This window comes from Mustela nigripes, chromosome 2 (genome assembly GCF_022355385.1).
Source record: "Mustela nigripes isolate SB6536 chromosome 2, MUSNIG.SB6536, whole genome shotgun sequence".
NCBI lineage: Eukaryota > Metazoa > Chordata > Mammalia > Carnivora > Mustelidae > Mustela > Mustela nigripes.
The window spans coordinates 125,258,365-125,285,286 of record NC_081558.1 but is presented as its reverse complement, the minus strand read 5'-3'; the positions used below and the strand labels follow the sequence as shown (position 1 = coordinate 125,285,286).

At 34.9% G+C, this 26,922-nt stretch overlaps 1 protein-coding gene across 2 annotated transcripts in view; it reads left to right on the top strand.

The window, feature by feature from the left end:
- The window catches only part of SKIL (SKI like proto-oncogene), a 28,789-nt gene extending 5,237 nt beyond the window's left edge, over positions 1 to 23,552 (top strand). For both annotated transcript variants that reach the window (XM_059391564.1, XM_059391565.1), the window contains exons 3-7: positions 12,990 to 13,087; positions 14,877 to 15,109; positions 17,546 to 17,787; positions 18,069 to 18,293; positions 19,142 to 23,552. In XM_059391564.1, coding sequence (XP_059247547.1) covers positions 12,990 to 13,087; positions 14,877 to 15,109; positions 17,546 to 17,787; positions 18,069 to 18,293; positions 19,142 to 19,300 — 957 coding nt within the window. In that variant the 3' untranslated portion in view covers positions 19,301 to 23,552. The remainder of the gene's footprint in view (positions 1 to 12,989; positions 13,088 to 14,876; positions 15,110 to 17,545; positions 17,788 to 18,068; positions 18,294 to 19,141) is intronic.
- Positions 23,553 to 26,922: the final 3,370 nt, after the last annotated feature.

Here is a 26,922-nt window from a genome sequence, read left to right as displayed (position 1 = left end):
TCTTGCCTTAAGCTAATTAGGGGCTCTACCCTTACCTGTCCATAGGTGACCACATTATTTGCCGCCTGTCCTTGCTCCAGTCTTCATTGCTCTTACTTAAGCATTTTTTTTTTTTAAGATTTTATTTATTTATCTGACAGAGATCACAAGTAGGCAGAGAGGCAGGCAGAGGGAGAGAGGAAGGGAAGCAGGCTCCCTGCTGAGCAGAGAGCCCAGAGAGCCCGATGTGGGGCTCAATCCCAGGACCCTGGGATCATGACCTGAGCCGGAAGGCAGAGGCTTTAACCCACTGAGCCACCCAGGCGCCCCTGACATAAGCATTTTTGGGATAAACTACTTTGCCTGATATTTCTGCTCTATGTTCGTGAGAAAAGAACATCTGAGAACCAAGATAAAGGTTAAAAAGAAGATGTGAATTTACTTAAACTGAATGTGCTGGGGTTTGGGTAAAAAGGAAACCATTCTTCATCTGGATGTAGTCCTTTATTGTCTCAGAAATTACTAATTTGAATAATTTTTTTGGGGGGAAGATGTGAGATTTCCCCCCCCCCACCTTTTGTCTGTGTTACCTTTTTGCAGGATTTACTTCAGTGTTTTGGTGTATTTCTTCCAATTTTATGTGAATTTTAAGCAATTTAATGGAATTTAAGAAAATTTCTAGCAATCAAATCTTTAAGAAGGAAGTCTTTTTCGGTTCACGTGTAATACATACTTAAGTGGTTTATTGTGCTTGTCACTTCATGTTTTGAAAATTTACTCCTTAAAACTTTGTGAGGTAGTTCTTGCTTGAAGGTCTGTGAGTGAGGTTTCTCATGAGAAACCAGTCCTAGATGGGTCACATGTTCTGGTTGTATAACTTACTGGGTGGTAGAATGAGGCATTTCTTCAGACTTGATGTCTAGTAATTTTTAGTGCTTTTTCTTAAAGCAGTCTTAGTAGTAGAAACTTAATTTTGAGAAACATTAACTTTTCTTATCAATTTCTCTTAGTATATTGGTTAATAACCTCTGTATTAACTTGAATTATAGACTCAGGTATTTAACTGGGAGGGGGGCTAGGAGATCTGCTTGACTGGGGAACATTTTTTATTATCTTCTCTGAGTCAGTGAGTTGGTTGCCAAACAAACCAAATAGACCTAGAGGAAGCGTGTTTGAAAAGTCAAGACAAGCTTTTTTTTTTTTTTAAATAGTAGAATATACTAAATAAATTAACCTCTCATATAAAGAACTTTATGTTTAGTATGAATACTAATGTAATTCAATATGTTTATATAGTTAATGTAGTCAAAGTATTGTTTTAGATTAAAAAACAAAATTAGGAAACTCAATAGGAGTTGATTGAAATGTGGCAACTGTTAAATTATTTCCAAGGATGGAAATTATATTAGTAATGATCACCAAACTATTTGCATGACTAATAACTACATTTAATTTGCATAGTACCTATATTTAGATGGGTGAAATAAGTGGTATAAGGTCAGTGTTCTAAGGAGGAACTGGCTCTGTAGAAATTAAAGGTATATTTTGAACTCTTTATTACTCAGGTCACGACGAGAAACACATTTGATTTTAGAACTGCCTAGGTGGCTTTGCAACATGGTGTTCTTAAACCATTTATTTCTGTATATCACCAGAGCTTTTTGTTAGAAATATGGTTCTTGTATTTTACAGTGTGTGAATGTATACAAGAATGTCATATTTCTTTTCCAAATCTTCAGTGAGTATTATTTATTTGATCTAAGTCTGATTTTGTTGTTCATACATTTTTGTCTATGGAAAAAAAGATTGCTAAGCAAATTGCCCATTTTTAAAAAAAGATTTTATTTATTTGAGAGAGAGAATGAAAGAGAGCTTGTGTGAGTGGGGAGAGGCAGAGAGAATCTCAAGGGATCCCAAGCAGACTCCATGCCAAACCTGGAGCCTGATGCAGGGATTGATTCCATGACCCTGAGATCATGGTTTGAGTCAAAATCATGAGTAGGATGCTTAGCCGACTGAGCCATCCAGACACCCTGCAAATTGATTATTTGTAAATAAAATTTGAAGGGTGATACTTAAGAATATTTTTAAGCACACTAGAAAAGTCCACTTGTAGTCATAGGTGGTTCTTTACTGTTACAGAATGTGGCAGATAATCTTTAAGATGGTGTATGCCCTTATGGTTTTTTTTTTTTTTTAAAGATTTATGTATTTTAGGGAGAGAGTGTGTGTGCACATGTGAGGGCATGTGCACCTGTGTGCACGGGGTGGGGTGGGGCACGGGGAGAGAGAAATCCTAAGCAGGACTCCTTGCTGAGCGTGGAGCCAGAGTCGGGCTCCATCCCACAACCCATGACATCATGATGGGAGAGGAAACCAGGAATCAGTTGCTTAAGGGACTGAGCCACTCGGGTGCCCCATGCCCTGATATATATTTTTTTAAATTAAAATTTAGCTTTCTAACATTTAGACTTGACGACTCTTTAAGTAATAGAATATGGTTTTACTCTGCCTAGGGGTAAAAAACCCCTACAGATTGTCTGTGATGCAAATAGATGACCTAAAGGTATCAACAAAATTGTTTCTTAAAACCCATTAAACATTTTACTACTTTTAGTTTTGCATTTTACTTTCAGTTCATCATTTCTGCAGAGGTCATTGGAATAATAGTAATAGTAGAAAAAAATTTTCCCATTTTGTAAACTGTTTCTTCTGTTGAGGAAGTGCGTTTCTTATTCCAAACCTAAATGAAGTGAGGAAATACACTTGAGAGAATGGGCAACTACAAACAGTAGTTTGAGACAAAATGTGTTCTAGTAATAGTTGGGACAGATTTGGTGGTAATTTGTTTGATATATCAGTGATAGATTGTGCATTTTGTGATTAGCATAAATTTTGATCAAGTGGGGATAAGGTTAGCATCAGATAAAGTGTGCTCATATAGGGTGCCAGTATGAATATTTTTGTTTAACTTTCTAAAATTAATAACTGACTTTATGAGTTTAGAGACTATCTTTTTCCTATTTTCCCAGAACATAGTTTAAGTGCTTGGCATGTCAGATGCACTCAGCAAATTCCTTTTTTTAACTGAATAGATTTTTGAAAAACAACATTATATTTCAGAATATGTGGAGGGTTTTTTTTTTTTTTTTAAATGATGGTTTGATCTGGAAATAAACACATATATAATTTGCAGATAAACTGTTGAATGAGATAACTTATCCAGTAAGAGAATGGAAGTGAAAGCACTTTGAAGTTAAGAGTCTAGGAATGCAGGGTGGTGCTTCAAACTATCATTGAAATATTTACTAATACGTATTTGGGGACTTTTCCTTTCCCCATATATCTTCTTGTCTTAATTTAGAATTATAGGAATATATTTCTAATACAAATAAAATAACTGAGTATTGGGTTCAGATGTATCTCACTCTTCGTTATTTGTACACAGTAATTATACTATTGGATATTTACTTACTAAAACAAAGTTATGCGAGAAGAAAAGTGTGAAACAGGTCTGTTATAAGAATTATGTTAAGGACTATTAAATGAAATCTTTAGAATGGCTTTGGGAATAGTGCCCCCTTATGGTTTAGAAAATACAGAGCCTATATTTGTTTTTACCACTAAAAAATAATAAAACAGTTATAAATGTTAACATTTTTAAAAAGGCTTTGATAAAAAACTTAGGAATTTATTCTTTTTGGTCTGAGAAATGGGAAAAAAGGAAGAAGAAAAAGGGCACACCTGAATCAGTGTGGAGGCAACCAATAGTGTTCTCATAGTTGTGCACATGTCATAATTTATGCCATTGGAAGAACAAGGAAGGAATCAAGAATTGGGTTAATTTCAGTTCCTTTGGAATTCTGGGAGAGGAAACTATGGAGCCAGAACCCAGTTTGTTCAAGTAAAGAGGTAGAACTAGTTTGGGAATAGCTTTAGGAATGGCAAGAACCTGTATTTTGTCCACAAGCAGAATTTTAGTCTAATGAAGGTTCATACGTAAAAAACTTAAGGATTTTATTAGACAACAGAAAGCAAAAAAAGAAAATATATAATTAAATTCTAAACCTTTTCTTAAGCTGCGGTTTGCCTCAATCACTAAATAAAGTATTACAGCCCCATTCTAGGCAGAAGAATGACTAGAAAGAATATAAAGTTGCTTTTTTTTTTTTGGACAAAGAGTGAGTACAAACAGGGGAGGTGGCAGGCCAAGGGGAGGGAGAAGCATGCTTCCCACTGAGCAGAGAGCCCAACTCCTGGGCTTTTGGGCTTGGTGTTGGGACCCAGGACCCCAGGATCCTGACCTGAGCCTTTGAAGGCAGCTGCTTAAGCTTAACCGACTGAGCTACCCAGGCACCCTGTAAAACTCATTTTGATTTATAGACTCAGAAGTGGGTCACAGAAATATGTACATAAAGACTAAATGCAGGCCCCTGAGGGCAGGAATTTATCTTCTAGTTTCCGAATCTAGAATGTGGTAGATGTTTAATAAAGGTTTGAATAACTGAATGAAAAGTATTACTAGCCCTATAAAGTTACCAGTGATTTTCGAGGAGAAAACCAGGGTTAGTTTTAAAGCAAGTAGCATTTTGTTTTTATTTATGGTATTGAGTTTATTTTGAGATTTCAAATAGCACTGAAAGTGCATATTTTGGGTTATGGGGACAAGGAACACAAAAGTTTAGGAAACTCACTGCAGTTTATTTTGGTAACACTACGGCTTTTATTCCATGTTAAAAAGTTTTTTTGGTGTGATTATTAAAATAGTATAGGCTCATTGTAGTAAATCCTAAACAAGTGCAAAGAAAAAATTTCATACTTGTAGCATAGAGTGATAATTCCTCTACATATGTAATGCTTTGTAAATCTGTGCAAAAGCACCTGCACAGTACACAGGTGTTATTAAATACAGGACCAGTTGTTGAAATAATACTTTTGGACCTGTTTTTAGACAGTTCACTTAGAGCAAGGTTTTTCAAATTGCAATTTTTCATTCATTCAGCCTTTTTCATCTGGGCTGCCATGAGGGGAGAATTAAGCCCTACATAAAATTACCTGAGTGATGGTTTCATCAGTTCTTCCAATGATGGTATATAGTACCCTTCTAAATGCTTTGGAGTGAAGTTAATTCATTGCATACAATGGATGCCTTGAGGCATTTGGGCTTGTCTCTTGAGAACCACGGTTGAGAAGGGCCAGGAGGGTTATGAAATCAATTTAGTGGGTCATCCACATTCAAATAAAATGAAATAGAGTAAAATAAAAAATGGACTATGTTGCACATAATAAAATTAATCTACATTTTGATATTGTCAATATGCATTAATTCAAGACCAAAATAATCTGAGATCATTTTTTGAAAGCATGTATGCTGAAATGGGATAGAAAAACAAAACCTTATATTTATACAGATATTTTAGTGAAAATGTGTATATGACATGGAGATTGCTAAATTACTGTAATATTAAATGGATTGGACACTGTAGAATTACAATATAAAAAATATTATTTTTAGGGGTTCCTGACTGACTCCGTTGGAGGAGCATGTGACTCTTGATCTCAGGCCCCACATTTGGTGTAGATATTACTTAAATAAATAAATAAACTTAAATTATTTTTAAAAGTACCAGGATTTTATTAACAGGATTTTTTTATCAGTTTGCTCCTTTTCCTTCACATTGTAATGGGCGTGATACCATGCTACTTCACATGGACTTCACGTGGTTTTGTTTCCATAAAGGATTTAAGATAATAGTTGCACATTATAAAAATGTGAGTCTTTGTTTTTCTGATGAGCATTTTTCAGCACTTTAAACTTAAAATTGGCTTTGTGAGATATGTGGTATCTTTCGGTGTGAGGGAGTAGCAGACATTCCTATAACTCCTGAAGATCTGTTTTTGGGCAGTTAGTGCCCTTATTGTTTCAGTTTTCATTGGGTTGATTAATTTGAATAATTACAAGGAAGCAAGGCACAAGACTAAGCCTTGCTTAGTCTTAAAGATCTCTCTAAGTAGCTATTTGCTACTTGTAACACTATTCCTGTTTCAGTTGTTGAAACACTCATTCACAACATGTTGGAAGTATTGAGGAAAGCTGATCCTTTAGTGAGAGATTGAATTTCTTTCAGTAAGAGTTGTTGGCAGCTGTGTGGTAGGGTGTCTTTGTGTCCTTCTGAAATCGTTTATTGGCCACTTGAATGTCTTAGTATTATAATAACACAGTAAGAAGACCCTGGCGGGTATATTCACTTTATACCTAAGGAGCTGTTGCTTAGCTATGTATTCAGTCATGTGTTTAGTAAGGTTGCTAATGATTTATGTTGGACTTGTACAAAGTAATGATAATTTAATATGCATTATGTATTACTTCTTATATAAGCACATCATTAGGTAACCTGTTAAATTTACCAGTCTGCTAGTTCTTTGTATGCTTACTGTCTTCTGAACACCACAATGTAAAAATTAATCTACATGTTTTATAGCTCTTTCTAAATTCTGTATTTAAAAATAATTTTTCCACATATTTGAAAAAATTTAATTCTGACTTTTGGTGATATTTGGAAGTCTCACCAATATGTTGAGGTATTGCCTTGATTTCTTTAGTTCATTAATATTTGTTTTTCATTAAAGATAGTATTAATCTGATATTGTAATGAAAAACTGGAGTGCCACCTAAAAGCAAAGCTTATTATCAGAGATAAGTCTAGGAATTGTAAAGGGTTTTGATTGATTGATTGATTGATTGGTTGATTGATTTAAGTATAAATTGGGTTTGTATATGAATAGTGCTGAGTGGGTAGGATTGTTTTGTGTCTAGAAAGTGGCAACTAAATGTTTATTTTTATTTATTTATTTTTTTGGTAAATGAAATCAAGTTCTCTGAATTATTTGTCATTGTGAGACTAATAAGCAGTGTACTACCAGAATACAGTTGTTCTTTATTAGGAAGTCTATCAAAGGTTCATGCCTACATAATACAGTTGAAATTTAGAGAAATTTTCATAAAACATTTCCTGATTTTTACTTATTTAAAATGAATTCTTCTATACATTTTGGGATTGTTTAAAATTTGCTTTCATAGACATTATTTGTTTTATGACTTAGAGAAAGAACCTTTGAAATGAAATAATTTGTCTGAAAAATTTCTTATGTGTTTTGGATGAGGATGCCATCTGTTCATTTTGTGATAGATAATGATAGGGAAGCTGGGCAATAAAAGCATTTTAAAATGTTTAAGACTCCAACTTTAGATGCTAAGGGATCTATTTCTCTCCTTTGCCAAGTAATGTATTTTAATGTTTAAATATACAAAGTGAATGAAGTTTTCCTACATTTAAAGGTAAGATAAGAGGGAATAGATGCTTGTATCTTTTGGTATCTAATTTTTATTCCTGATCAGTGCTAGCATTACTGCTGTGCCATTTAATTATATTGTTCTTTTTTTGAAGACCTAATTTGTATGTTGACACAAATGCAGAATAGATGAGAAAATCTGGCATGCCTGTGAATGTTCTGTTGTATAATATGTGTTTTTCTTAATTGTCTTTAACACACAGTTAGGATAAGTTGTTATAAATGTGTTTATGGCTTACCACATGTTGGATAAAATTAAATCCCAACAGTTTATCATGGTCAGTGTTGTACATTTCCCTATCATTTATATTATTTAATTTGTAGATCTGATTCTAAAAATATGACCCAGAAATGGTTGAGCTTCTTTGGTACCTCATGGAGTAGAAGGGTATTGAGTGTGAAAGAAACTGTCTTCTCAGTTTCAGGGTAGTGGAGTAACCTGATAAAAGGCCACTCTGGGAATTAATGAGCTAAGCTGTCATTCAGAATTCATTCAGCAAATATTTATTAGTTCCTACTATATGTCAGGCATGGTGCTAGGTACTGAAAATACAAAAGTAAGGAAGTTGGTCCTTGACCTCAAGCTGCAGTTGAAGCAGAGGCTTGATAGCCTCTTGTTAGGGATTTTGAATGGGGAATTCAGACATTGACTAGGGGACTACACTAAGTGATCTTTAAGGAAGATTTCTTTAGAATTTATTGATTGTGATTTTTTTAGTAGGATAGGGTGAGATTAGAAAATAAAGGAAAGAAATTAGAGAGGGATGGATGTTTAAAATGCTAGCTATTATTTACATCTGAAGTTTAAAGACTGAGAAGTAAGAAGATATGCTGAGTTTGGCTCATGAATAAAAGTAAAACTTACACAAATCAAGCTGTAGAGTTTTGAAATGTGATCAAAATTGAGTCAGTTTGTTTGTTTGTTTTTAATATTGATTCAGATTTCAAGTCAAGATCTTTGGGTGAAGAAGTTTAGAACTTGCTATTTTGAAGATTGGGGATTCCAGCTTATAATCGAAAAAATTTTGAATATATAAGTGAATTTTAGTAATTTGAATTTAAAATATCTGGAAACAGTTGGTATCTTGGGCAGTACATCTAGAATTATTTTGGATATAAAAGTGATATAAAGTGGAGCTTTAGGGGCGCCTGGGTGGCTCAGTGGGTTAAGCCGCTGCCTTCAGCTCAGGTCATGATCTCAGGGTCCTGGGATCGAGTCCCACATCGGGCTCTCTGCTCGGCAGGGAGCCTGCTTCCTCCTCTCTCTCTGCCTGCCTCTCTTCCTGCCTCTCTGCCTACTTGTGATCTCTCTTCCTGCCTCTCTGCCTACTTGTGATCTCTCTCTGTCAAATAAATAAATCTTAAAAAAAAAAAAAAGTGGAGCTTTATTTTCTAAATAATGAGTTTAACAAATGACTTCTAGAAAAGAAATTATCATTTAACTCAAGCTGATGTTTTATTTCATTGATCTGTTAGAGTGAGCTTATCCATGCTTGTAAACACCTCCTGTTATACAGTGTTGTGGTGAAAAATGTTCTGCCTAAGTGAGTTTTCTGGATGAGGAAGCTACTCTTTATAGAAGTGTTTTTTTGAAACTTTAACCTTTGGGGCGCCTGGGTGGCTCAGTCAGTTCAGTGTCTGCCTTCAGCTCAGGTCACCATCCCAAGGTCTTGGGATTGAGCCACATATCAGGCCCCCTGCTCAGTTCTGGCTCCCTGCTCAGTCCAGAACCTGCTTCTCTTTCTCCCTCTGACTGCTACTCTGCCTACTTGTGCTCTCTCTATCTCTCTGCGAAATAAATAAAATCTTAAAAAAAACCCAAAAACTTTAACCTTTTTTTTTTTTTTAAAGATTTTATTCATTTATTTGACAGAGACATGAAGGGAAGCAGGCTTCCTGCTGAGCAGAGAGCCCGATGTGGGACTCGATTCTAGAACCCTAGGATCATGACGTGAGCTGAAAGCAGAGGCTTTATCCCACTGAGCCACCCAGGCGCCCCAAACTTTAACCTTTTTAATGCATTCTAAAATGTCTTAGTTTTCAGTCTATGTGGTAGGTATATAGTTATGGTGTATGTGTATACAGTGTACTATTTATATCTCATAAATATAGACTATAATTTAACTATGTCATGTTAACTCAAGACTTCTTAAACATCAGTTACTGTACTGTGTTGTGATGAAGGTAGGGGACAATTGAGATATATTAAATTATTTGTCCTGGCCTATGATAAAGCCCTCAGATTGTCTTGCTTTTTGAATCAGGTTTTGTGTTTGGATCTTATAATTCTCCTCTCTTTAGGCTATCAGCTGTTGCCTGGCATCCACCCTTTCTAATTTACTTGTAGAACTGGACTATAGGTTGAGAAACTGTGTGAACAAGTGATTGGCTTATTTTCTGAATAAGCATTTGATTTTGCCTCAGATTCTGAACTTATTTAGAATAATTGATCTGGATTGTGAGTGTTTTTTTTTTTTTTAAGATTGTATTTATTTGAGAGAGAGAGCTTGTTATGGGGGGTTAGGGAAAGGGCAGAGGTGGGAGAAGCAGAGACCCTACTGAGCAGGAAGCCCAATGCGGGTGGGGCATGATGCCAGGAATGGGGGTATGGGGTGTGGGAGTGGGGCATCACAACCGGAGCCCAAGGCTGACAGTTAACCAACTGAGCCACCCAGGCGCCTGAGTTTGTTTGTTTTTTTAACTGTATAGAGCCTAGAGGCCCTCACTGAATAATCAACTGTTTAAATCCTTTGAAAATACCATCATTTTCCTTAATCTTGTGGTCTCGTTAGTTTTTCAAATTCCTTGTTCATTCTTAACCAAAATGTTGATTTACCACCAATTGAAGTTACCATATTTTTATTTTTGGCTTTTCATTGGTCTTAAATCATCTCCTGATTGATTAAATTACATATAATGTTTGCTGCAGAAGTGGTTTCCTTTTCATTTTCAACCCATTTTGTTGGGGCCAAGGGTTATCAGGCTTCTCCTGAGTTTCTTCATCCTAATTGTTTTCCCCCATTAGAAGGGTATCCCCAGTCAAATGGTGGACAGTTTATGAATTGATTTTGCTTTAATCATAACTGCTTAGCATCTGGAGATTTGTTTCTTTTCCATTTTATGTAGTTTCTTTGTTCTGAACTGGAATATTGGGACATCAGGCAAAATAGTTTTCCTAACCTCTTAGTATTTAGTGGCTGTCCCCTGAGTGCTGTGTTTATGGATTATTGGATGAGGATGTCATTTCTCCCACATCTTACCAGGAGACATTCAGAGGAATATCCAGCTTTCGTTTTTGTTTCATCTTTCCTTTATCTCAGTCTCAATTCCATCCTCTCTTACTCCATTGGGATTGTCCATTAACCTCCTGTCTTTGTTGCTCACCCAAACCTTATGTCCTTTTAGCTCCCTTCTCTACTGTGTCTTGTCCCCCTTTAAGATATTCTTTTTCAAAAATAACAGGGTAATTACTGTGACTTGAAATACTGTGCATGTGCATAATGGTGCTGGTGGTTGGTGGTAGTGGAGAGGCCATATAAAACAAACCAAAATAAGGGAGAAGTTCGTAGTCACAGGTTATTCTTTTCTTTTTCAGTTCCTGAACTTCGGTTTACTAATCTGTAAAATGGAGTTAACGATACCCATTTAATAAAGGAGTACTTGTTAGAAGTAAGTAGGGTTTAGGGCGCCAGGGTGGCTCAGTAGGTTGAGCGACTGCCTTCGGCTCAGGTCATGATCCCGGACTTCCAGGATCGAGTCCCGCATCAGGCTCCCAGCTCCTTGGGGAGTTTGCTTCTCCCTCTGACCTTCTCCTGTCTCATGCTCTCTCTCACTCATTCTCTCTCAAATAAATAAATAAAATCTTAAAAAAAAAAAAAGTAAGTAGGGTTTATAAAGTTCTTATCAGGTAGATAGATGTTCATTAAGTAGCCAGTTACTTTCTTCTTTTCCTTTATTCACATGTGTAGTTTATGAGGAAATGTGTTTTACCAATAAGTGTTAGCAAGCAAAGTAATTTCAAGTTTAACCTGGTGAAGTTTTTTTTTTTTTTTTTTTGTTATTTTTTGTGGGTTTTTTTTTGGTGTGTAAGGTGTTTGTTGGGGAGTTGTTTTTTGCCTGCTAAAGGAAGGGAGTGGAAGTGAGACTGTGTGGAGGGAAGGTAAAATGTGCAATGCAGTCCCATCAGTGTTTCAGCCAAGTTGGTAGAGAACTGTGGAGTGAATAATGGCCATTTGAGTTTACCATGTTAGGATAAAATTGCTACTCCTTTGGTCTCCACAGCTCTTTACCTCCATTGTATCAGTGACCATATCAGCTGTCCAGAGAAAGGCAGGATTCAGCTTTAAGGAGTTTCCTCATGAGCGAGTGCTGCTCAGGTGCTTATGCTGAATTCTTGAGGTGGATCCTCCACCTCAGATCTGTAGAGTTTTCTCTGGGCAGCTTTCTCTGACCTGCTGACTTGATTTGCCTTGGTCTTTCTGGATGTTGTACCCTGTCTTCTCCACTCAGGTTACTCTGTGAGGCTCTGACTGGGTTCCCTTGTCTTTCTAATTTTTGTTTTTTCTTTCTTACTTTTTTTTTTTTTTTAACATTCCACCATACATCTTTTATTATAAATCTACCTGTTTATCTGTCTGTCCACATTTTTCCCCCTCCAGTGTTACTGAGAAATAATCAACGTAATCACTGTATGAGTGTAAGGCATACAGCGTGATAGTTTGATTTACGTATATTGTGAAGTGATTACCACAGCAGGTTCAGTTAACATCCATCCTTGTAATGCAGTTTGTCTCGGTCTCTGAGGTGCGGTGGGGTGCTTCAGCTTCACCAACTCCACACTGCCATGTTACAGGATTCTCTTATGGTATCTTGTTCTTGAATAGATGTTTTTTCTCTTGTGAGGGAGTGTGAAGTCAAGAACAACCTGTATTGCCATCTTCGTGACATCTCTCCCCTGGCAAAGTATTTATTGCTATAGAATGTTATCTAATCCACTAACAAGTACAGTAGGGAAGGGGGACATTCTAGCTGATTGTCACAGCAAGAAGAATCCGCACTTACTGATGCTGTACATTTGCAAGGTACTATTTAAAATGGATTTATTTATTTATTTAATTTTTATTTAATTTAATTTTTTTAAAAAAAGATTTTTATTTATTGGGAAGAGACAGCAAGTGAGGGAGAGCAAGTGCACAAGCAGAGGTGGGGGGACAGAGGGAGAGGGAGAAGCAGACTCCCTGCTGAGCTGAGTAGGGAGCCCCGACCATACTGGACTCTGATGATGCCAGACTTGATCCCAGCATCCTGGCATCATTACCTGAGCTGAACGCAGACACTTAACTGACTGAGCCACCCAAATGCCCTTATAATGGATTTTAAAAATAGATTCCTTAGTATGAAGTTTTATGAAATCGTTTTTGGTAGTCCATGTTAATATGCATACTGAAGTTGTTTCTGTGATAGGATAATTCATATAATTTTTAGTGACTACATTTGGTACTTTAAGGGAAGGCTGCCTTGTTAGCAGAGGACTCTCAAATAACATACCTTTTATTAGGGTTCTCCAGAGACATGCACTGGCCCTGTCAAGCTGACATAAAAAATTAACCATCACATCTTCCCTCAATGAATTTTTTCCCTTCTGCATTTTTCTACAGATAGATACACCATCAGGAATGGAATTACAGTCATGGTACCCTGTTATAAAGCAGGAGGGTGAGCATGTTGCTCAGACACATTCATTTTTACACCCCAGGTAAGTGAGTATTATTAGCTCATTTGTTTGTTCATTCATTCATTTGTTCATTCATTTATTCAACATCTATATGTCAGGTACTGTTCTAGTTCCTGAGAATTCATTTTTTAGTTTTAGGCTTGTTAAATGAATTGTAAATTGCATTGAATATTTGAGATAACCTTTTCTTGATGTTTTTATGTTCTTTCTAGGAACTTGTCATTTCCTTTTCTCTCTAAAGTAAAAATTGGAAGTTCTCCTTTTATATATATATCTTTTTAAATTAACATATAATGTATTATTAGCCCCAGGGGTACAGGTCTGTGAATCGCCAGGTTTATACACTTCACAGCACTCACCTTGGCACATACCCTCCCCAATGTCCATAACCCAATCACCCTCCCCCTACCCCTGGAAGTTTTCTTTTAATTTCCTTGCTTCCCTAGAAGAGGTAAACCAACTCTTCAGGAGTTTGGTATGCAATTTTGGTGTTTTACAAATTTTTTGAAACTTAGAAGTTTCTTAGTAGCCACATCCCTCAAAATCCAGTTTCATAGTTTTAATAAAAATGCACCTTAGATGATAAACTGTTCATTGATTTCTAGATTTTTAGTGCTGTAGATATATATTCCCCCCAAATATGGTGATGAAGAATCGCAGTCTTAATTTACATTTGCACACTTTCTACCATTCCTATTGTGTTTGAAGTAAGTCTTTGGACATTATTAAACCTGTCAGTGTTCTTAGCAGAATACAGAGTTTTTAATCCTCAGAATTCTTGTAATTAGTAAAGAGGAATAATATAGATTATTGGATAAAGAAAATAAGATCTAAGAGGAGAGCATTTAGAGTTTAAGGTATTATGTAGTACATCAGTTAAATGGTTGCATCTTCTGGCTAAAGGTTATGCAGGTTATAGCTAATAATACAGTGCTTCAGTATCTAGCTCAAATTTATTCCATGGGTCTCTCAGATAATCTGCTGAACAATTTATGTGAGCTTTGAGCAAAATTGGTAGTTATCCCTTCAGTCTTAGTTTTGTGCAACTCACTATGGAAGTTTTGTTGTTGTTTTTTTAATCAAATTAGGAAATACTAATGTATTTTGGGAAGACTGCTGTGTGGGGTTTGAAACAAGTAGGACTGACTGCCCAGGAACAGGAGCTGGGTGGTATTGAGTGCTCTATAAGAAAGGCCCCAGGAGCTACTCATTGGGCCTATGGTGAATCAGGGCATAGCCTTGTAGTATGGGACTGAATCAGCCTCTATAACAAAGAGCAAGGATTCCTTGCTTTCACGGGTGGTAGTCAAGAAAATGGTTTTTCAAGTAGCGTTGATCTGTTTTCTTTCTAGCATAAGCCTTACCTATTCAGGGCTATTAAACAGCCCTAAAGTGCTTCATGCTTTTAGTCTCAGGTGGTTTTGAGGGAAGGAGATGAGACTGTAATTTTCTTTGCCAGTGAGTGTCTCTTCAGTGCTTAGAAATTTTTGCAATATAATAAAAATTATTCATAATTTTGCACTTACTGTCTAAAGTACTGAATTTTTAAAGAATTCTTTTCTATGATCTAATTTTCTTTTTTAAAAATCATAAACATATAATATGTTATTTCTTTGGGGTACAGGCCTGTGATTCATCAGCCTTACACAATACACAGGGTTCCCCACAATGCCTACCCTTACAGTCCTTATTTTTTGAGTTATTTTGTCTGTTTTAGTATAAAATTTTTTAACCATAGAAATAGATTTAATGTATTTTGCTTTTTACCCAAATGTGTTATATATCTTATTTTGCCTTTCTTTGTTTGTAGCTACTACTTATACATGTGCGATAAAGTGGTTGCTCCAAATGTGTCCCTTACTTCTGCTGTATCCCAGTCTAAAGAGGTCACAAAGTCAGAGGCAAGTAAATCTATACCAAGACAGTCAGAGAAGCCTCATAGTAGTGGGAAACATCAAAAACTGGCGTCTTACCCAGATGTCTCATTGGAGGAACAGGAGAAAATGGATTTAAAAACAAACAGAGAATTATGTAGCCGTTTAGGTAAGTATTCAGAAAAAATTTTTTTTAAATCATATACTTAAACACATTTATTCAGCATTTTCTCTTTCTTTGTTTCTCTTTCTTTTTTTCTCCTCTCTTTCTTTCTTTTAAGAACAATATTATTTATTTGACAGAGAAAGACAGCACAAGCAGGGGAAGTGGGAGAGGGAGGGACAGGCTCCCGGCTGAGCGGGTATCAAGACCTGTGGGGAAGTCAGCTGCTTAACCTTAACCAACTGAGCCACCCAGGTTCCCTCATTCAGCATTTACAAAGAGGATTTCTATTTAAGCGAGTGTTCCAGACAGTTGAAGCTTTTATCTTAAAAAAAAAAAGTGCACCTTTCAAAACTCTGAGTGACTACTTAGAACCTTAGTTCCTAAACTTTTTTTTAGAACAGTTATAGCTATAGATGCTAATGCTGTAGATATGTAGTCTACATGGTTTCATACTGTAAGTGGTTTTTGCATGATTGGTTTTTTTCCTTTCCTGCCCTTTTTTTGCTGTTAGTTTTCTTCAGAAGGCCCTTTCTAATTTGCTTTGAACTGAGAAACCATTTTATAATGCTAAGAAGTATGTAATGGGGTGCCTGGCTGGCTCAGTCAGTATAGCATGTGACTCTTGGTCTCTGGGTTTGAGCCCCACGCTGGATGTAGAAATTACTCAAAACAAAAACAAAAACAACCAAACTTAAAAAAAATTTTTTTTGAAAAGATTTAATTTATTTATGACAGAGATAGTCTGTCATACAAGCCCGGGGAAGCTGGAGTGGGAGAAGCAGGCTAACCGCTAAGCAGGGACCCTGATATGGGGCTTGATCCCAGGCTGCTGGGATCATGACCCCAGCCAAAGGCAGATGCCCAATGACTGAGCAACCCAGATGTCCAAGAATAAAAGTCTTAAAAAAAATAATGCTAAGAAGTACATAAGAGTAGTTAGGTATAGGACTCAGGGAAACTTAGCCATGTGATAAGCAAAGATCGAAAACTCAATAGGTGTGGGAGCCTGGCAGATGGTATAAAAAGCAGACTGCTGGCTGGGCATCTTAAAAAAAAAAAAAATCTGCCTAGTTACAGTGCCTTTTAAAGTACTGTGGAGCAAAGGAGACATGTCTACACAAATGCTGCCTGTTTTACCCTTTACATAGCAGCAGAGCTTTGCTTCCAGCTTAGGCAAGTGTGACAGTTATTTCAGCTATCTTGGAGTAGCTAAAGTGTCCATTAGTCATTTAACTGTTTTCATAGATAGCTGAGATTCTTTGAGCGATTTCTGTACTTTAATTTTGAAGTTCAGCTTTCTTTGAATTTAAATATGGTAAACAATAATTAGTAATGTACTCTTATGTCATATTTGTGTTATATTTCATTTCCCAAATTCTAGTGACTTAAATTGTTGATATATTTCATATACCATAAAATGTATCCCTTTAAGGTGTACAGTTTAGTGACTTTCAGTAAATTCTCAACAGTCACAGCTATTTAATTTCAGGACATTTTCATTCCCCCCCCCCCCCACTGCCACCCAAATCCCTGTGATTCATTAGAAGTTACACTCTATTTTCCTCTTTCCCCAGCCTCTGTTTATTTTTTGTTTTTATATATTTGCCTATTGTGGACATAGCATATGAAAGAGATCATATAATATGTGACCTTTTATTGTTGTAGCATATTTTTAGTACTTTTTTAGTACTTTTTTTCTATGGTTTAATAATATTCTGCTATTTTATAGATAAATATACCACATTTTGTTTATCCACTTATTAGCTCATGGACATTGAATTGTGTCCCCTTTTTTTTTTATTACTACTACTAAATATTATGCCAAACTTCGGGCTTGAACTCATGAATCCAAGATTAAGAATCACATGCTTTACTAAGTGAGCCAGCTAAGTGCCCCAAATTGTGTCTACTTTTTGGCTGTAATGAATAATGCTGCTATGAACACTTATGCACATGTTTTAACATAGACCTGTTTTCATTTCTCTTGGGTGTATATTTAGGAGTGAAATTACTGGGTCATGTTTAATATCTTGAGGGGTTGTCAGATATTTTCAAACCAGCTATATACCATTTTTCTTTCAACCAACAGCTGATGAGGGTTCCAGTCTACAATCTTTGTCAACATTTGTTATTGTCTCTCTTGATTATAGCCATCCTAATGGTTATAAAGTGATATCTCATGGTTTTGATTTGCAGTTCTCCAATGACTAATGATATTGAGTACCTTTTTGTGTCTTGTTGGATCTGTTCAGATCTTTTGTGTTGTGTAGTTTTTATTGAATAGGTCTTATACTACTTTTCTTAAATTTATTCTTAGCTATTTCATTATTTTTTATTTCACTTGTAAAAGGAATTTTTTTTTTTCATTTAGTTTGTGGGTTCTAGTGACTTTTTCACAGTGATGCTCACTTTTTGTTACTTCATTTTTGCTTTTCAAAGATCCATCAATCTCCAATAATTCTACAAGTAAAAAGAAACCCGAGTCTGCCACTTGCAATTTCATCAGAGACACAAGCAAGGCAGGAATAGACCGTGATACTGCAGCTTCATCTCCACTTCTTGTCAAAGATATCATTTGTGAGGATGATAAGGGAAAGATCATGGAAGAAGTAATGAGAACTTATGTAAAACAACAGGAAAAACTCAACTCAATTTTGCAGAAGAAGCAACAACTTCAGATGGTAAAATTATTAAAGTGATAGTCTATTATAAAGATACGTTTGCATATTCTCAAGAAAAATGAAGAGAGAGGTTTTAAATGTGTTTAAGATTTAGAGTTCTATGCTCATAAGCAATTTTCTTTCAAATTTTTAGAGAAAATAGTTTTTTCAAGATAATTACTTATATATAAAACTGATGTGACAGCTGAATTTTAGATATTTTCTGCCCTTTTTTTTTGTATTGAAATTTTTAGCATGATGGAAATAAAATAAAAATTGTAATGTGATTCTGTGTATTACAGGAAGTTGAAATGTTGAGTAGTTCAAAAGCTATGAAGGAACTCACTGAAGAACAGCAGAATTTACAGAAAGAGCTTGAATCTTTGCAGAATGAACATGCTCATAGAATGGAAGAATTTTATATTGAACAGAAAGACTTAGAGAAAAAATTAGAGCAGGTAATGAAGCAAAAATGTACCTGTGATTCAAATTTAGAAAAAGACAAAGAGGCTGAATATGCAGCGCAGGTAAGAATGACTCAGTTTGTGTAATGTTGCCCTTTCGGTGTGGAGATTGAAGCTGTACCTTCCCTATTAAAATTACTTTTTGTCAAGTTCAGTTCATTGGGCAAGATTTCAAAATATATAAAATTCTGTTCAACACAAGTTTATGGTGTATCATCCAACATGATTTTTTTTTTTGAAGATTTCATTTATATATTTATTTGACAGCACAAGCAGGGGAAGTGGCAGGCAGAAGGAGGAGGAGAAGCAGGTTCCCAGCTGAGCAGGGAGCCTGATGTAGGGCTCAATCCCAGGACCCTGGGATCACGACCTGAGCCAAAGGCAGATGGTTAAGAGTCACCCAGGTGCCCCCCAAGAGATTTTTTGAATTTGATTGCTTTATTAAACTTTCATTAGGTTTCTGTATTTTAGTTGCCCAAATTGCTAATCTCTAGCTCTCTGAATGTCAAATGTTAAATTACCTTAATGTAGTATATGGGCTTTCAAATCAACAAATTAACAGACATGAATTGTTCAAATGTTTAAAAGCACTTGAGCAAAAATGAATAGTAGCTCACAACTTGGGGAAGATGAACAAATAACCCTGAACTCGAGCAGGCTGTTTGAGAGGTATACTAAACTGTAGGGCATAATGAAAGTGCTTTAGGTGTTAGTTCTCTTGACCCCCCCCATTCGATGTTATGTCAAAATTGGATGAATATTATTAGATATTCAAGGATTGTATATGCATGAAGTTACAAATGTAGTTCATTTTTTAAAAAGTAATTTTGAAAGTAGATCTTCGCCACGGTGTGAAAATTAAATGGAAAAACAAAACAATGAAAACTGACACAGTCTTTTAAATCTCACAGTTGGCAGAACTGAGACAGAGATTGGACCATGCTGAGGCTGATAGGCAAGAACTCCAAGATGAACTTCGACAGGAACGGGAGGCAAGACAAAAGTTAGAGATGATGATAAAAGAGCTAAAGTTGCAAATTTTGAAATCATCTAAGACTGCGAAAGAATAGAAACCTTTAAAGAGATTCATCTGTGTATTCCCAACAGGGTTTAGTTTTGTTTGTTTATTTGCTTTGGTTATTGAATTCTGAATAACTTGTTTGCATGAAGATAACTAGGCATCCTATCCATTTGTAGATCATAGAAAGTGAAGAGATTATATATTAGTACATAAATTTTTACATTTTCCAAATGAATGAAAATGTATGTTTCTTTGTACTTCTTTTTTTCAGCCAGCTTAGAAACAGTACTATATGGTTTGAACTATTATATAATCTGCCTATATTTCAAATGCAAATTTAGCAGTTGTATACTTTTTAAAAGCTGCATTGTGTGATGGATAGTTGCGGTCAGTTTTGTTACCCATATTTCAGACTCAATTTTAATATAATGGTGGCTCCATATTTCAGATATATGGAGCTACTGAAGGAATTGAATCTCCATGTTTTTCATTAACACAGTCTCCTTTCTAAATTGATATAGTCATTACACATAAAATCTGCTTTTCTTTTGTTTATATTATAGAATGAGTTTCCACCAGTTCTCTTTTTTTTAATGTCTCCTAAGAGACATTTTGTCAAAAGAGGAATTTCATTGATGAGGTTATAGCACACCCCATAGGCGTAATGAGGAAGAATAACATACTTTATTATATACTGCTGTTAAATACAAGAAGCAGTTGTAATGTGTTTTTTGGTTTACATGTGGTTTTATTTAGAATTTTTTTTATGTAGCAACTTTAGAAGAGGGAATAAAATGTAATGATTTTTGAACTTTTGTTTATGTTGTTAATAGAGGTGTGAAAATATCAATGTTTTTGAGAAAAACTGATACTATTGATGTACTTCAGTTTGTATACAATCCATAATCCTCCTGTACAGTTTTTATATGTAGTTATGGGTCTTACTGAAATTTATATAATGGATCTGTTTTCCTTAATGGGTTCTTTTTTCCTTAAATTGTAACATATTAAAAACCGTGACGTTTATTTTGGATTTTTGTATGTTTAAATGTTAAGTCTTATCAATATTTGCACAAATGGACCATTTTCAGTTACTACTTAATATCAAAATCAGGAATTTACAGTCAGCTGGTAGTGTATGATAGGTAATATAGGGAAGTTTAGTTCTGCTACTAAAAGGTTTTTAGATAATTTTTAGAAGACAAAGGAATTCCATAGTTAGGGGGAGGGACAAATCTTCTGCACTTTTTTTTTGCACAGAAAAGTCTGTCATTCTTTAATGGCAAATTTCATATTCGTTAATTCTTGGCTTAAAAGATACTAGGTAAAGTTCTTAGTATGCATTTTTTAAAGGAAGTTTCCTGAAGCTACCATTAATTGACATCATTATTCCAGGAATTTAATGTTTATGTTCTCATGTAGGGTACTGTATGAAATTACTTGAGAGCTAAGTTTATTTTTAAAATAAATCAGTTAGAGTTAAGGTTGTATACTATTCCCAGTGTAGACGATAGATGCTCTACTGGTATAAAACTTCAAAAACCAGTAGGTTATCATTTAGCCAGTTATTTTCATATTTCGCTTAATGGTACTTACATATCCTAAAAGAATTTTTGTACTTCTCAAAGTATAGTTTCTTTACTAGAGTGTGATGTAAATGTGTATTTTCTATTTTCCATTTAAATTTTACTATATTACCCTCCAATTTAATTTGTTGATTCTTGGTTTCCTCAAGGAGGAACAAATGTTAAAAATGATATACCCTCCTAATATCTTTTATTTAGATCTGGAGAAAGAAGAATCACAAAGACATTTTATGATAAAGTTCATTTTAGTTGTGTCACAGTTAATCTTTTTGGGAGACAAACTCAAACCCCTATAATTTCATCTTTCTGATATATTAAAAAATCTTTGTGCTTATGTAAATGACAAGCTTACTTAAGTTTCAACCCAAAACTTCTAAAATACATTGCTTAATCTTTGAGATAGTTTATTTTAAAACTCTAAGCAGTGCTTAACCATCTTTAAATTATCATAAACTCTTAAGTTAGAATTGAGTAAAGAAATATTTTTTCTAGTCCTTTGCATTAGGAAAACTTGCCACATAAAATTGTGTAGTCTTCATTTTCTAGAAGATACATTGATGTGCCATAGGTTTCTGTCTTCTTCCTTGAAAATAGAGCTTTTTAGACAGTTGTAAATATTTTACCTATTCTAGTTAAAAGTAATTTTAAGTTAAACTGCACCACATAGGTTGAAAATAGAGAGATTTTGTAATACTTTAAAAGTGGCCTCTGCTGAACTATCCATATAAACTTATTCTTCTATTCTTTGCATGCTCATTTTGTGTGTTGGTTGCTAGCTTAAAGTTTGTTTTGGTGTTAGTTTTTGTGTGCCAATTTATTAGGTAAGCAGATTTTTCCTCAGACTTTGTAATATTCTTTTTACGAAAAATATAAAAATATTTACTTTAAAAAGCTGCACTAAAGGAACGGCTTATCAGAGGTGCTAGGGCATCTTAAGAAGGAAGAAAAGATAGAATATTAACTTACTGGGTGATGGGTGATGATAGTTTCTGTACTTTAATTGTTGTGAGTAAAAGGCACCAAATCTATAAAGGTAGTAAATGTAAAACCTACTGTCATTGAAGAAGCTCTAAACCAGCCTGATATTACAAATGCAGCTTGTAACACTATGAAAGGATTTGACCAACAACATAAGTTTGGCTTGTGCTTTGGTTTTGTAAAGCATATTCTTTTGCTTGAATTTCTGTGTCCATGAGAGTCAGGATGTTTTATGCTTCTTGAACTAATTTTATAACATATATTACCAGTTGAGATATAAAATCATTTGTACATACTGAATTAAAAACCAGTTACTAAAGTAGGTGAAATAGACGAGTACGATGATATTTGGAAGTCATCCATAGGTTTTAGAAGTCATGACAAAACAACCAATTTATTTGCACATCTCTGGCTTCTGTTTGAAGGAAAGTAGAATGATAAGGAAACCCCAATAATATGAAATATGTTCAAGGTTTTTCCCTAAAATTAATTGTCAAGCTGGTGCTGAAGGTTTTTGATCAGCTTCTAAAGTTTTTCTTCTCAGTGACTTATTTTGATTTGATTTGATTTGATTGCCTTGGGGAAAATCCGCATTTTCATTTGCTCTTACACATTTAATCTGCACGACAGGACATTAAAAATCAGTGTAATGAAAAGTTGTGCTCATACTGTACATCTGTTTCTGTGCTTAGAACTACTTGTTAATTTTTAACTGAAGCTGTCAGCAATAAGGGACACATTACTGCTGTATTATACATTGTGGGATTGAATAAACAGCTTAAATTATTTTCTATTATAAGATACTGAAGCATTTCCATTACTGGAAGAAATTTATATGGGTATTCTATATTACATCTTGTTTAAAAGGACAGTTTTTTGTTTGTTTCATTTCGTTTTGTTTTTGGAAGATCTTTCCATTTTAGATGGCTTCTAAAACTGTAATGCAGTCTGAGGCTTGTTTCTTTAGTAATAGAATTAAATGTCTTATATAGTGCTACTGGTTTTGAATTAGGAAGTGATCAAATGTAAAAACTGAAATTTAAAAATTAAGCCCAGAAAACAAAATAGTATATTAAGTTAGTTGAATGTAAAAGAAATTTATAAGATTTTTTTTCTTCAATATAGATACCTCACTTGAAAATAAAGCACAGCATACTTAAAGTAGTTCTAGTAAAAAAGTCCTGCTAAAAGAACTGCTTAATCTAGGACAACTTTGGGGGAATTATAGTTTGGGAGAAATAAAATATATTTGCTTTTAACCATCCTGTTAGAAGTATTTGCTTATCCTGATAATTTTAAGCCAACACAGTAGTCTTAAATTATTTCTGAATTTCTAACCTGTGAAGGCAGTAAGTAAAATTGTTCTGCAACTGTTGAAACAAGTTGTTGACTACATTGACCACAATTCAATTTAAAATTTTGCCAATGATGTACAGTTTTATGGTTTAAATTGCTGTGGTTGGTTGCATCACATGACACACAAAACTGTCCTCTACCTCACGTGGAATAAATATTTTATATGGTTTTACTATAAAACAAGACTCATCTATCTGGTTACTTAGTTTACAAATTTTGAATTATATTTATTGAAACATGACATACTGTGCTCTCAGCTTATACCTCAATTGTATTTTGTGCTGTTTTCCATTTTCATGGCTTGTAAATAACTTGTATAGATTGTGGATTAAATTCAGAATAAAACTTTTAATGCCAATAAAACTGATTGAAGCCCTTTTAGTATCCTGTGTGAGCTCAACTTTCTTGTCCCTTAAGATTGACATTTTCTCCTTTTGTTCCTTCAAATCTATTAGTCATTACACACTAAGTGATTAACTTGAGAAATCTTTTTTAAATTACAAATTACGAAATTTTATGCAATATTTCAGGTATAGAACATACCAGCATTTTGTGATTATTTTCTTTCATGATATAGAGTCTTTTGCTTTCACTTCTTTCCCTTACTCCTTTACTCCCACCTTTGGTATTATTATTTATTACAGTGTAACAAATTACTCCAAATATAGCTGCTTGAAATAACCTATCTCAAACAGTAACTGACAGTCGGAAACCTCAAAAGCAGGTTAGCTGAGAGTGATGGCTCAGGAGCTCTTACAAGTGTGTGTGCAGTTACTATGTTATTTAGGGCTGAAGTCATTTGGAAGCTTGACAGCTGGAGGATCTGCTTTTAAGTTCATTGACATGGCTGTTGACAGGTGCTTACTTTCCTCCTCTATGGACTTGTCCATGGAGCTCCCCACAATATGGCAGATGGCTTCCCCCAAATGAATGATCCAAAAGAGAATGATGCCAGTTTCTTCTATTAATGAGACTCTTAAGTGAGTCACAAGTCCAGCCCATATGCAGTTGGAGGGTATTACCAAGGGTATGGAGGACCAGAAGGAAGGGATTATCGAGGGCCATCCTAGAATCTGATTATTCTATCCTCCCAGTTTTTTTTAATGGCAAAATATACATAAAATAAGGCAAATTATTTTTAAGAGTAATTTAATGGAATTAGCTACATTCACAGTGTTCAACCATCACCACTATATTCAAAAGGTTTTCGTTAACCCAGACAGAAATTCTGTACCTGTTAAACAACTTCTTTTACCCACCACTCCCAGCTCTTGATACCCTCTATTGTATGTTCTGTCTCTATGAATTTATCTATTATAGGTATCTGGTATAAGTGGAATCATAAAATACTTGTCCTTTTATGTCTGACTTCCATTTTATTCATTCACTTAGATATTTTCAAGATACATCTGTGTTGTAGTATGTATTGGAATTTCATTCCCTTTTATGGCTGAATATTTTATTGTAAATATAAGTGTTATATATCTGTGCATATCATGTTTATGCATCCATCTGATGATGGACGTGTGGGTCGTTCCCACATTTAACTTGTGAGTAATGCTGCTATGAACATTGGCTTACAAGTATCTGATTAAGTCCCTGCTTTTGAGCCTTTTCTTGAGTATACACCCACAAGTGGAATTGCTGGATCATTGGGTAATTCTACATTTAACATTTTTGAGGAACCACCAAGCATTTTCCCAGCAGCTGCATTATTTTGCATTCCCACCAGTAATGCACAAGGGTTCTAGTTTTTTCATCTTCCCACCAACACTTGTTATTTTCCATTTTATCAATAATAGCCATCCAAATGATTGTGAAGTGTTATTTCACTGTGGTTTGATTTGCATTTCCCTAATGGCTGAGACATTAAGCATTTTCTCATGTGTTTATTGGCCATTTGTATATCTTTGGAGAAAGTCTGCTTAGGTCCTTTGTTCATTTTGAATTGGATAATTTGTTTTTGTTGAGCTAGAGGAACTCTTCATATATTCTGGATATTAATCTTTTATCAAATAAATGATTTACAAATATTTCCTTCCATTCTGTAGGTGGTCTTTTCACTTTTAATGTCCTTTGATGCACAAAGCATTTAAATGTTGATGAAGTCCAATTTACCCATTTTCTCTTTATCTGTTAATGCTTTCAGTATCCTACCCAAGAAATCATTGCCAAATCCAATGTCAGAAAGCTTTCCTCTTATATTTTCGTCTTAGAATTTTATATTTTTAAAAAGGCTTATACATTTAGGCCTTTGATCCACATTGAGTTACTTTTGTAAATGATTTAAGGTAAGAGGTCCAATTTCTAAGTTTTTTTTTTCTTGTACATGATGTAAGAGGTCCAATTTCTTTCTTTCTTTCTTTCTTTTTTTTTTTTTAAAGATTTTATTTATTTATTTGAGAGAGACAGTGAGAGAGAACATGAGCGAGGAGGTCAGAGGGAGAAGCAGACTCCCCATGGAGCTGGGAACCCTATGTGGGACTCTATCCCGGGACTCCAGGATCACGACCTGAGCTGAAGGCAGTCGTCCAACCAACTGAGCCACCCAGGCGCCCAAGAGGTCCAATTTCTAAGTTCATTCGTTCGTCCTTCCTTCCCTTTTTTTTTTTTTTTTTTTTTTGTGCATGAATATCCAGCATCATCTGTTGAAAACTGTTCTTCCTGTTGAATGGTTTTGACATCTTTGTCCAAAATCACTGCCCTTATATGAGAACGTTTCTTTCTGGACTGTTTTATTCTATTGGTCTATGTATCTCTCCTTATGCCTGTACCACCCTTTTTTGATTACTGTAGTTTTGTAGCAATTTTTGAAATGAGGAAGTGTGAGTCTCCCATATTTATTCTTTTTCAGGATTGTTTTGACTATTTGGGGTCCCTTGATATTCTATATGAATTTTAGGATGGGTTTTTCTATTTTTACAAAAAACACCATTGGAATTTTTATGGGGATTTCACCCGAGTCTGGGTCACTTTGGATGGTATTGTCATCTTAATGATATTAGGTCTTCCAGTCCATGACGACAGAATAGCTTTGCATTTATATATATATAGATATATATATCTATATATATATGCATTAATATATATATGCATTTATATATATATAAATATATATATATTCAACAATATTTTGTAGTTTTCCATGTACAAGAATTTCCCCTCAGATTTATTCTTATATATTTGGTTCCTTTTGATGATTATAAATGGGATTTTTCTTAATTTCCATTCAGATTGTTCATTGCTAGTGTGTAGAAAATGCAGTTAATTTTTGTGGGTTTTGTGTCCTGGAACTTGGCTGAATTTATTTATTAACCCTAACAATTCTATACTGTGTGGAATTTTTAGGGTTTTCTGCACATAAGATCACATCATCTAAAAATTACTTCTTCCTTTTTAATTTGGATGGCTTTACTTCTATTTCTTGCCTCACTGCTCTAACTAGAACCTCCAATACTATGCTGAATAGACGTAGTGAAAGCAGGAATCCTTGTTCAGTTCCTGATTTGAGAGGGAAAGGTTTCAGTCTTTCACCATTGTGTATGATATCAGCTGTGGATTCTCCCCTCCCCCCCCCTTTTTTTTAGTTGTGGGTTTTTCAGATATGGCTTACTTGAAGAAATTCCTTCTATATCTAAGATATTAAGTGTTTTTATAATGACAAGGTGTTGGATTTTGTCAAGTGGTTTTTCTGCAGTGCTAGAGATGATCATGTGCTCCCCCCCATTACTGTGATGTATTATAGTGCTTG